General features: G+C 41.7%; 1 protein-coding gene across 1 annotated transcript in view; it reads right to left on the bottom strand.

Moving 5' to 3' along the window:
• LOC112106282 (centrosome-associated protein CEP250-like) overlaps window positions 1-13038 on the bottom strand; it is a 218602-nt gene extending 205564 nt beyond the window's left edge. Inside the window, exon 1 of the mRNA XM_029914173.1 lies at window positions 12918-13038. Coding sequence (XP_029770033.1) covers window positions 12918-13016 — 99 coding nt within the window. The 5' untranslated portion in view covers window positions 13017-13038. The remainder of the gene's footprint in view (window positions 1-12917) is intronic.
• Between the last annotated feature and the right edge of the window lie 213 nt (window positions 13039-13251).

Raw genomic sequence — 13251 nt, 5'->3', positions numbered from 1 at the left:
TACCTACGCTAAACTGTCTGTTTGACCTTGTATTTAGCTGTAACACTCTGAGTAACTTTCCCCTGGCCTGGAGAAGAGCTCTGTGTACCTCACGCATCTGGTCTCCTTAATTGTCATGCATCAGCAGCTAAATGGACAATTGGTCTGACCCACTGTGGCCATTCCTATGTTCTTATCAGGGAGAGACCAATAACTTCCCCACTGAGAAACGTTAGCCTTTATAGACTATCCATGATCTCTTAACTCCCCACACCCGCCCCATGACGTCACAAAGTGGTGTACCCTATGCCATGGGGACCTCCTAAACTTATGCTGGACCCTTTCACTGCCTTACTGGGGACCATGGGACCCATGCATGCAATATCTTGAATCGGTACAGTCCCATCGAGACACACATCAGCCTTTTCCTTCCAGAGACTAGCTTGAGCTCCTTCAGGGGCCCAGGGAGGAAGAAAAGGAAGAGCCAGATCAGCAGCATTCCGGTCCTAACAGTAAAATCGTGGAGAGCCTGAAAAGTACTGTATTTGGCTCTACACTTGTTTGCTCCGTACCGTATACTTTCCCAGTACCAAGTTGGATGATGGCTTGAATCTTGGTGCAGGAATAGAGTGCATCAAAGCTGTCAGTGTACCTAATATTCATATATGCAACACCAAAGAGAGCACCACAGAAGAGATTGGTGCAAAGGAAGGCACTACACCCAGTGCCAAAGCACTCAGTACCACAGTAATTCCTGATGCTGTAGCCTTGGTACCAGAAACAGCTAATTTCAGGTCTCAGCACCACATTCCCTTCAAGCTCCCACAGAACCTGATTTAGGCCACGAAGTCTCTTCAAAATGGGAACAATGAAGTGACTTGCCTTTTTGACAGACGTTCCCATAGACAATATGCTCCTAACTGTAGAAGAGGAGCGGTGCTCTTTTCCTTCTAAGCACTTAAAATAGCAACCATCCTTCCAGAGTCTGAGGCCAGAGCTTTCAAAGACGGAGCCCAGGGGCTAGTGGATCCATAACTGTCAGGCACTTCGGGACTGCGGTGGAACATGAACATGAAGCATTTGTTGGAGATGTGGAATTCCCCTAAACAAAAAAGGCTTCTGGTATGCCCATCATTTATAGTACCTGCCATCTTGCAAGAGAAGCAATGTTTAAAATCAGGAGAATCAAGTAGAGAGATTAAAAAAAACCACCTTATTCAAAATGTGCCAATGGACAATTAAAACACACACTAACCTAACTAGCACTATTAAAATTTAGAGATTGAGAAAACGATGAGTAACGATGCAAAAACCAGGAGCTCTGTCTCGCACCCTCAGACAGTGAGAAGGAAATGAGTGGCAGCTGGGCCCTTCATGCTCTCAGGTCAGGAGCACAAGAACATTCAGGGCACATGCATAGCCCCACTGGACACTGGCCAATGGTATCCAACCTTGAGCGCATAAGTAGTATGCACTCCAACAGTGGAAAATATAAATGGACAAGCTCTCAAAGAAGAACTTTACCAAATCCTACCCCTTCTAAAGAAGATAAAATAAAGCAAATTAGCCCTGAGTTAAGGCCTCCCATGTTCTCATGACTCACAAAAAGTCCTAGGTGGGAGAGAAAACAGGAAACCCAACAGCCTAGTAGCGAGCATAGACTGTTCTGTGTCACCCAGAACTTCACACTGTTCCTGCAAACAAAAGGAAAAGGGCCCCTGCTCTTGGGCTTTCAGCATTTTAAAACTTTCTATGATAAAAACAGGAAAGAGTACGTAAAAATAATGTGCAAATGGGATCTCCATCCAGTAGGGTTTCCTGCTGGGCATTTGCTTAAGAATTCAACTTCAGTGCATTTCTTCCACGCCTGCCACAAATCAGGAATGTTTCTCTGCATTTGGCAGCGAGTAATTCATTACCCGAGTCCCTGAATTCACTCTATTAGCTAGTTTCTCCTAGGCAACACAGAATAAGCCAGTCTTCCTTCTGTGGATTATTATTACTAACTTTTATTGTGGTAGTGCTCAAAGGCAATGGGGCAAGCAGCTCTGCACAGGGATGGCAAACACTAGCTGACACATCAGTAGAAGGAGACAGCCCAGGGAGAAGGGTGGGTCTTGCTGCCATAAATCACAGGGCCCTAACAGGGATCTAATAGGGCCCTCCAGTAGCCAAAATATAGAATCATAGGGCTGTAAGGGACCTCAAGAAGTCTTCTAGTCCAGTCCTCTGAACTCATAAGTATTATCTAGACCATCCCTGACAGGTGTTTGTCTAACCTGCTCTTAAAAAACTTTACTGATGGAGATTCCACAACCTCCCTGGGCAATTCCAGGGCTTAACCACCCTGACAGTTAGTAAGTTTTTCCCTAATGTCCAACCTAAACCGCCCTTGCTGCAATTTAAGCCCATTGTGTCTTGTCCTATTCTCGGAGATTAACGAAAACAATTTTTCTCCCTCCTCTTTGTAACAACCTTTTATGTACTTGAAAACTGCTTTTTTTTTTTTTTTTTAACTTTTTTACACTGGTGACTCAGATTTAGCTTGCAATCCACTATGACCCCCAGATCCCTTTCCGCAGTACTCCTTGTTAGGCAGACATTTCCCGATTTGTATGAGTGCAACTGACTGTTCCTTCCTAAATGAAGTACTTTGCATTTGTCCTTATTGAATTTCATCCTATTACTTCAGACCATTTCTCCAGTTTGCCCAGATCATTTTGAATTTTAATCCTATCCTCCAAAGCATGTGCAAACCCTCTCAGCTTGGTATCATCCACAAACTTTATAAGTGTACTCTCTATGCCATTATCCAGATCATTGATGAAGATATTGAACAGAACCAGACTCAGAACTGGTCCCTGTGGGACCACACTCAATATGTCCTTCCAGCTTTACTGTAAACCACTGATGATTACTCTCTGGGAACAGTTTTCCAACCAGTTTTGCACCCACCTTATAGTAGCTCCATCTAGGTTGTATCTCCCTAGTTTGTTTATGAGAAGGTCATGCGAGCCAGTATCAAAAGCCTTACTAAAGTCAAGATATATCACATCTACCACTTCCCCTCTATACACAAGACTTTTTACCCTGTCAAAGAAAGCTATTAGATTGGTTTGACATGATTTGTTCTTGACAAATCCATGCTGACTATTACTTATCACTTTATTATCTTCTAGGTGTTTGCAAATTGATTGCTTAATTATTTGCTTCATTATTTTTCTGGGTACAGAAGTTAAGATGACTGGTCTGTAATTCCCGGGTTGTCCTTATTCCCTTTTTTATAGATGGGCACTATATTGGGCCTTTTCCAGTCTCTGGGATCTCACCTGTCTTCCATGACATAAATGTTCCCCAATCTTTACTCAAAATAAAGCATGGCAGCGCACCTGTGCCAAACCCCCAGAATCACCAGAGATTCAGTTCTCCCACACATCTGAGGATTCCAAAGGCTGGGTGGCTTCTATCAGTCCAGCAAAGGAAATGTCACCCAGCCTCAGTCTATCTCAGAGCTGAGGACACTAGTAGGTGTGGCTCTTTCCACACACACAGGATTCCCCTCCTTCCCCTTCCAGCACTGAGGGCTCTTATATAGAGTGGGAGGCAGAGGAGGGCCTTCCCTTCTCGACAACTGCCTCTGTCCCTGTGAGTGTCTCTACAGTAATGACAGGCAGCTGTTCCCTGCCAGCCCAGGGACAAGGTCTATATACTCTGTCACTGGCCTTGATCAGGATCAAGATCCCATTGTGCTACATGCTGTACAAAACACACAGAAAGACAGTCCCCACCATGGGGAGGTTATAATCCAAATGGGTTTTTATGATTCTTAAAATCAGTGGAAAACTAGACAAGTCCTTATCTCAAGTGGTTAGTCATATTATAACAGCATACATAAGCACTGCTGTATAAAGGCACTGACTTCATTTCCAGTACACTGTAAATCATGGTTTGGTGGGAAGAAAGAATGAGCTGAGATTTTGCAGCCAAACTGACAACTTGCACATCGTTTTCTGACACACAATTACAGAGAGGGGTTCGGCCCTTTGTGTTGCAGACAGCATGGTTACAGCCAGCAATTTCTAGGGATTGCTAAAGATTTAAAACAAAAAACACACAAAACAAATCTCTAAACTACAGACGCTCTCAGTTGGGAAATATATAATTTTGTAAAAAGAGTACTCCTTTAATTCATCTAATTCCTCTTAATATTTTGAAGAAAACATGTTTTACAATGGCCCTGAAGTTAAAATCTGACAGTCACCTACTTATCTCACACAGAATTTTGTTTTCATATAATTTTTTCCAACAAAGGCAGTATCATATTGCGTCTCTGAAGTGCATAATAAGCTGTCAAGCGTTTAAGTGCCTTTTCTTGCCTATTTCAAATGGCACTGGCCTAAGACTTAGTTAAGATATCTGCGCAAATGTTCTTTTTCTAATGAATAAAAATTGTTTACCAAATGATTAAGCCTTTTCTGGTTTATCAACAGTGTATTTAAACCTTTTTCACAAGAGCACTCTTCGCCTTTCACAAGACTGTTAGTACTTCTAACTCCTATTCTGCTAACAATGAGGCACAGAAAATACACTGAATGAACAGAATATGGGTGTCAGTTATCTAATTTCAACATCATCCTGCCTGTAGCGTTACAAGGAATTATTTTTGCCACCTGTGGTGTGTGACTGCCCTGTACCCCATCAGCTTCTGCTCCCAAGCATTCTACTACTACACCCCTGCAGAAGAGCAGCATGATCTCAACACCATGGCAATGCCATGGATACTGGCACAAAGCACAGTAATATTTAGTAGGAAATACTCCATGGTAAGTATATAAAGGCTGGCTAATATTGTTACTTAGTGAGAAACAGTAACAATATTAACCAGCTTTTATAGACTTACCATGGAGTATTTCGTGCTAAATATTACTGTACTTTGTTCTAGTATCCATGGACCCACTGTGAACCTGGGATGTTCCTTGCATTGAAAATATGTACCAGTCTTGAAAAAAAGGGAAATATATAAAAACCTTTATTAAAACTACATTAACAGCCTGATTTCCACCCACAAAACCCACAATATTCATAGTAAGGTTGCAACTTTGTCCTTAAAATGTTTCTTCCTGAGGCTTGGCATGTCAGTATACTGAAGACAAATTCAGTTTGTCCACTGTTCCTCAGTGCCTGACTAAGGACTGTCTGAACAGCACATAACCGACAGCTGAACGTAAGTGACAGTCTTAGTTCTTATTTCTTGGCACTTGTGGGTTGCAGTCAGACCTTTACCATCATTTGAATGCAATTTTTGTATTTAATTTCACAACGGTTTCTTTTTTTGCCAGTTCTGCAGTCTAAAATTACTGCTTTTCCCACACTCTCTTTCTGAGGCTATGGCCTTTGGCAAAGAGAATGACAGTGAAAATATTTATAAGCCATAGACCTGTCATAAACTCCATCCAGGCAAAGGATTGGTAGTAATGCCCCACTGCCAGACTTACAGATATCACTAAAGAGCTTCAGGAATTTTCAGTTTTAATAAATTTCTAATCAACCAATTTCCCAGACCAACTAATCGAGCTGTCCAAGTCTGCTGGATGTCAGTAAGGCCACGCATTGCTTTTCAGCCAGAGAGCAGAGCCCATTATGAATAATGCTAGCGTATACGTGAAAGAGACTGTCCTTTCTACAACTTACGGCCTGGAGGCTTCATTATTTCATTGGCCATAATTCAATTTGCCCCTTCTTAAAAGATCTGCTTCTGTGACCCACTCCCCACCCCTGAAAACATGCTCAGCTAATAATTTCCGATTAATGCAATCAATTACTAACCTCTCCCCCAACCCTTACTAGTCCCTGATTGGGCCAGAGAGAAAAGGAAGCTGCAACTAGCTGGGGAGGAACAGAAATGGGGGTAAAACAGCAATAAAAAGTAATTACATAAAAATGCTAACCCTATTACAACTGTTCGTTTGCTTAGCCCAGTGGGCTGGAGAATTCCAAGTATCTGCCATTGTCTGTGCTCAGGCAGACAAGAATAATAAAAACAGGGAAAGGATCTTTCAATAAGATTATTAAACCAGTGCATGAAAAATAAGAGTTGTCATTACACTGCAAAGGGGGGAGACCGAGAGAGAGAGAAACTCACTGAAATTTCTTTCTGTAGATTTGCCTTTGTGATCTGCAAGGTGCTATTCTCCTGCTTACGCTCTGTTACCCTGGCAACATACTCCTGTAAAATAAAGATTATTAAAGCGCATATGATTATTTGGCCACTGAATGAATGAGGCAGCGCTTCTGAAATTCCTTATCAGAGAAATTCAATTTTAGGACAAATTGTGTTTTTGTCGTCTCCCAGCTTCCCCCTCCCTCCCACAATACCAATAAAATCATCATTGCCACAGCTGTACATGATATCTTGTCACTAATTCTTTCACGCTTTTCCTTTCCCATTCCAGGTTTTATTTTAATTCCATAAAAGCAGGTGCTTTCCCCAGTTTGTTGGATTTGTTTTTTTGGTTTTTTGGTAGGTGGCTTTTTGATAACTCGAGCCCATTTTTCTTCTGATCTACACAGCTACCAATAGCACAGCTAGGAAGCCAGTCAGTAACCTGCTCCTGCCACACAGTAGTAGTTATAGGAAAGATCCCACATTCAGCCTGTGGTCGGAGAGGCCATTATTGAGTGTTGCACCCTTACACAGCAGCCGCTCCCGTCCATTCCCTTCCTCCTGGAGCCTATTTCCCTTTGAGCTCCATGTTGCCTCTGCTCTATTTTAAATTCATCTCAAGAGCGGACAGTTTGGAAGCCTGATGATTAGCCAGTCTATGATGATTTTCGGCTAATGCCTTCCCTCCTGGGCACTTAATTGCTGGCGACAATATTCAACTCCAAAACTATTTATTGTCCCAGAGAAAGACATCCTGCAGTCCCTTAGAGTTAAAAACACGCCGCTGCCTTTGTAAGGCTGACTTAGATAGAACATAACATTGAGCTGGCAGACATCACCTCATGGCTTGTGAATCAGTCGGAAAGAATCTCTCTTAGGTACTTTTAAGGCACCTACTACTGAGGTAATGTAAACACTGTTTTGTTACTATGGCAATTTATGCTATTTCTATACCAGAAATAGACTGATTTTTTTGTGTTGTCCAAAGGTGCTTTCTTCTCTCCAACTGCCCATTATTATGATGTGTTTGAATTCTGGTAATGCTTGGAGGGCTTGCAGCCCCATTGTGCCTGGGACATACACTCAGAATAAGAACAGAAGACATTCCCTCCCACAAAGAACTTACAAACCAAATAAGATAAACAAAAGGTCCCATACTTTTTTCTCCTTTCACCTCTTTGTTCTCTCACAACCTCTCACTGATAACTGTCATGGCTTCCATTAAAGCCTTCCTCTAGTATCTTGCATTTCTCTGAACCCCATCAGACTTGGGCTCAGTCCACAGGGAAGCCAAAAGTGGCTGACACAGAAAGTGACAGGAGCTCCACCTTCCCCTCAAGAGGATTTCATCTGCCAGTGTGGGTGAGAACAGCTGATACGAATGTTCATGGTGGATGGTGTTACTTCTGTTAAGGTGTGCACCGTAATACCCTACAAATGTGGACCAAGAAGCAATGGAGAGGTGCCTTACAACAGAGCACAGAAAGTTGACATGTACTAAACTTATGAACCGAGTCAGATTCAGGAACAAACTCATCTCCAGGCCCTTTTTTCAAGTAAGAGTCTTTTAGTCCAGCTTTGCAATATTTCTGATTAAAAAAAAAAGAACTTGTAAGAAGAGTTCCAAAGAAACATTCTCACACTATTTTTACTCCAAGCTTCAATCACTTGCAGAATGCAACACACGAACCGGAGCCCTGGGTACAGGCAGACAGCACTGCAGAAAACGTGCAGGTGTTAGTCACTCCCAGCACTGTGCAGCAGGTGTCACTACAGCCCCACTGGCCTGAGGAATTTGGTAGTTGGGGGTGCATGGAGAAAACTGGACACACAACAACTAAATGGACAATGGACTTTACATTGGTGAAGAAAAAGGCTGTGAAACATCTACATAAGAAGGGAACAAACACTGATTACATGCCAAGAAAGTCACCATCCCAACAGATAAGAGCTGAGTTTTCACAGAAAAACAAAAAAGGGGGGGGGGGGGAGAGAAAGAAAGAAAGATGCTCTGACCACAGGGAGTCATTCTACAGGCAGTATGATGAGGGGGAGTGGAAATCACAAGTTGGGCCAGCCTTACTCCTCTAAACAGGTTCATCTCGTTATCACATCAACTTGTGCAGGCTGCACTCAACCATAGGAAAGAAGAGATTGGAAGAATAAGGACGATAAAACATGAAGTCTTTAATTTGAGAAGCCACACAAATTAACTCCAATTACTGTCACAGTCACCACAATGGAGGGTGGGAGGCACAGGACTTGTTGCTGCTCTCCATCTTGCTTTATTGGGGTGTCTCTGCTCACGCAGGAACAGTGAAAACCTATCCCCTTTACGGCACTGCACCTTTTAATATCTCCTCTTTTCCCCTCGCAGTTTAATTAAAAAACAACAATGAACCTTTTAAGCAGATGACTGAAAAATATAAAATTGCACTATTCTATCAAAGTTTAACATCTCCACATTCTGAGAGCATGGGGAGAATGCAAAAGAGTATACTAGAACTGGTTAAAAGACAGGGAACAAAGGTTAGGAATAAATGGTAAATTCTCAGAATGGAGAGGGGTAACTAGTGGTGTTCCCCAAGGGTCTGTCCTAGGACCAATCCTATTCAACTTATTTGTAAATGATCTGGAGAAAGGGGTAAAAAGTGAGGTGGCAAAGTTTGCAGATGATACTAAACTGCTCAAGATAGTTAAGACCAAGGAAGACTGTGAAGAACTTCAAAAAGATCTCACAAAACTAAGTGATTGGGCAACAAAATGGCAAATGAAATTTAATGTGGATAAATGTAAAGTAATGCACATTGGAAAAAATAACCCCAACTATACATACAATATGATGGGGGCTAATTTAGCTACAACGAATCAGGAAAAAGATCTTGGAGTCATCTGAAGACGTCCATGCAGTGTGCAGCAGCGGTCAAAAAAGCAAACAGGATGGTAGGAATCATTAAAAGGGGGATAGAGAATAAAACGGAGAATATATTATTGCCCTTATATAAATCGATGGTACGCCCACATCTTGAATACTGCGTACAGATGTGGTGGTCTCATCTCAAAAAAGATATACTGGCACTAGAAAAAGTTCAGAGAAGGGCAACTAAAATGATTAGGGGTTTGGAACGGGTCCCATATGAGGAGAGATTAAAGAGGCTAGGACTTTTCATCTTGGAAAAGAGGAGACTAAGGGGGGATATGATAGAGGTATATAAAATCATGAGTGATGTGGAGAAAGTGGATAAGGAAAAGTTATTTACTTATTCCCATAATACAAGAACTAGGGGCCACCAAATGAAATTAATGGGCAGCAGGTTCAAAACAAATCATCTTCACACAGCGCACAGTCAACTTGTGGAACTCCTTGCCTGAGAAGGTTGTGAAGGCTAGGACTATAACAGCGTTTAAAAGAGAACTGGATAAATTCATGGAGGTTAAGTCCATTAATGGCTATTAACCAGGATGGGTAAGGAATGGTGTCCCTAGCCTCTGTTTGTCAGAGGGTGGAGATGGATGGCAGGAGAGAGATCACTCCTTTGCTTCTCTCACCAGAAGGCTGGGGACTGATAATTAAAAATCAGGCCAAGGTAAATGCATCTGATTCACCAAGCACAAAGGATTCTGCTCCTTCAGGTAGCATTTAAAAATGTACACAGACTCAGAAAGGGAAAGAAATTCCTTCTTTTAATGATACCAAACTCAGAATTGTTCCTGTTTTTCTTAATGGATAATAACTATGAGCCGATGCAACTAGTAGCCTTTGTGTGCCACTATTAATGAGCAACTGAAATGCCCACTGAATGAGGCCATCTCAGATTATGAAAGGGATGACAGAATATTTCCAAAGGGAGCAGTAAAAGTCTCAGAGTAAAGTCCTGTGACTGTTCCTTTGGACTAATTTATCAGGAAGAGTGGCCCAGTGATCAGGGCAATAAGCCTTTTAGTTTGGCGATCTGGGTTCAATTCCCTCTTCTACCACAGACTCCCCAGGTGATCTTTGGCAAGTCCTTGTCCTTTGTCTCAGTTCCCAGCTATAAAAGCATTGTTCTACCTCAGAGAGGTGTTGTGCAGATAAATACATTAATGATTGTGATGGGGCCTGGCAAGGAATGTACTACCTTGTTAGGAGCCACAATAAGAACCACTTGCATATAATCAAGGAGGCTCCCTGCTGCTTTGGGGAGTTCTGAGGTAAGGGCCTTTAAACTGTTTTCCAAATGATCCTTTCATGTGGCTTCATTAAATGGAGACATACTTATGTTAATTAGTGTGTTTGATCTCTCAATGCCCACATCTGAGAAGCACCACTTGCTGACAACCACTTGGGATGAAGTATGGCGAGGCATATCTGCAGTACCACACCTGGCCATCTGGGAGTGCAAAGGGTGGCTCATCCCTTTACAAGGCCATACACACGATAAAGGGACCTCTTGACTAGTATTTAGTTTTTCTAATGTATGAAGAAATATTTTGCTAGTCTTAATTCCTAGATTCTAATGAAACTGCATCCCTAAATACTTTACTCACTACAGCACTCATTTGCTTGCAGGCAGCCCAAAATAGATTAATCCCTTCCATACATTCTTATGATATCTGCCTATTTAGTCATCAAGACACCCATCTTAGCTATTCACAGCCCACTGTTTAAAAAAAAATGGTTTAGTATTGCTTTTGTCCAGCTATCAATCCCAAATATGTTCAGGCCATTACAGAGAGACAACTTTTGTCTTGTGATTAAAACTAATCCATGTTCTATTCCTGCCTCTGCCATTGTCTCAAGGTGTGACATTGGAAAATTTATTTAATCTTTTTGCCTACATTTCCCCATCTGTAAAATGCAGTAACTCCACCGACCCAACTTTGGAAAGCACTTTAAGATCTTGGAGTGCAAGCTCTATATAAGTATGAAGTCTTCCTATCATATTGTGAAGGCCTACATTCTGCTTCTCTCTATCTACGCCTATCAGCTGCTGTCTTGCTAAAAGGTTTGACCAGAAGTTAGTCACAGATGGCACTGTCCACCAACCTCATCTCTCTTCACAGCTCCCTATCACCAAGGCTCAATCTGCAGGGACCCCAAAAACATCACGTAAAGCAGTGACACTTAGACCTCAGTGGTTCAGGAGCCAAATTTGTGATCAATATTACCCAAAAGATCCACAGAAGTGTGAATCCATTGTTTCATTTAATATTATATATATAGAAATAAAATTCTCTCAGCAAAAGGATTGACCAAGTATTATTATTTTATCAACTACAATTGGTTAATAACATAATAAAAGCATCCTAATTGGTTAACAATTAAATTACACAGTGTTTTAATATCATGTGCTGCAAAGAGCCATAGGAGACACATTAAAGAGCCACTGTCACTCGTGAGCCTCAGTCTGAGTAACACTAACTTACAGGTTTGAGTTAGACAAGTTACCACTGATCCAATAGCTATGAGATATTGTCATCAACTTCTGGGTTAGACTCTGTTCTATGTCAGCAACCACAGAGTTTATAGACATAAAATAATAAAAATATAGGCCTTGAAAGGACCTCAAGAGGTCATCATATCCCACCCCCTGCGCTGAGGCAGGGCCAAGTAAACCTAAACCATCCCTGTCACGTGTTTGTCCAATCTGTTCTTAATCTCCAAAGACGGATATTCCACAATCACCCCTAGAAGACTATTCCAGAATATAACTATCCTTACAGTTAGAAAGTTTTTGCTAATATCTAACAAGTCTCACTTGCTGTGGATTAAGCCCATTACTGCTTGTCCCATCTTTAGTGGACAAGGAGACCAACTGATCCCTGTCCTCTTTATAACAGCCTTTAATGCATTTTAAGACTTATCAGGTCCCCACTCAGTCTTCTTTTCTCAAGACAAACATCCTCAGTTGTTTTTAACCTTTCCTCATAGATCAGGTTTTCTAAACCATTTATCGTTTTTGTTGCTCTCCTTTGGATTCTCTCCTATTTGTCCTCATCCTTCCTAAAGTGCAGCGCCCAGCTGAGGCCTCATGAATGCCAAGTAGAACAGGACAATTACCTCCTGAGTCTTACATACAACACTCCTCTTATTACACCCCAGAATGATATTAGCGTTTTTCACCACTCCATCACATTGTTGACTCATATTCAAGTTGTGCCCCACTATAACCCCCAGATCCTTTTAAGCACTGCTACCGCCAAGCTAGTTATTCCCCATTTTGTAGTGGTGCATTTTATTTTTCCTTCCTAAGTTAAGTACTTAGCATTTATCTTTATTGAATTTCATCTTGTTGATTTCAGACCAATTCTCCAATTTGTCAAGTCTTTTTGAATTCTAATTCTAGTCCTCCAAAGTGCTTGCAATCTCTCCCAGTTTGGTGTCATCTGCATTTTATATTTTAGCATGGAAAACCTGGGATGACCATATACACCCCAAAAATATATGAAATGTTGAAAATAGTTAAAAGCATAAACCTTCCCCCCCCAAACCAGACCCCATTCTCATATTTTGTTACACATACAGTATGAAAAATAACTGGAGCAGGATTGGGGTGAGGATTAAAAGGAAAAGTAGGTCCAACCAAGGCACTGTAATTAACTCATCAAAGACCAGGCCTAGAAAGGAAGTTTCTCATAACACACACATATACTGTAGCAGTAAAAGAGAAGGAGATAAGTAGTCCCATAGGCATTTTTAGTGAGGTTTACAGAATGCTCTGCAAACAGAGGGTAATGACCCCCGAAGAGCACAACACACACTTTCTTTGGTACATCCATGTACAGCAAACAGTACCTGAAGCTCTGCCTCTAGTGTAGCCACCTTCCACTCAGACTCTCTCTCCAGCTCTTCCATCGTCTGAACTAAGACACTATTCTGGTCACTCAGGTCCATTACGTAGGACTGGAGAAGCCTCACCTTCATCTGTAAAGGCAAAAAGTAGCTCAGCTGTAAATTATCATGAATATCTATATGAAGTCACATGCAAATGCCCCAACCAGACCAGGGTCATCTTGTATTAGGTGCTATATACACACACATAGTATGAGACAGTCCCAGCCACAAATAGCTTACAAACTAAAGACAAGACACAACCACAAGTTTGAGAGACATACGAAGGGACTAGGGA

This window comes from Terrapene carolina, unplaced genomic scaffold (assembly GCF_002925995.2).
Source record: "Terrapene carolina triunguis isolate 2854851 unplaced genomic scaffold, T_m_triunguis-2.0 Scaffold32922, whole genome shotgun sequence".
Classification (NCBI taxonomy): Eukaryota; Metazoa; Chordata; order Testudines; family Emydidae; genus Terrapene; species Terrapene triunguis.
This window is presented reverse-complemented; position numbering and strand designations above follow the sequence as displayed.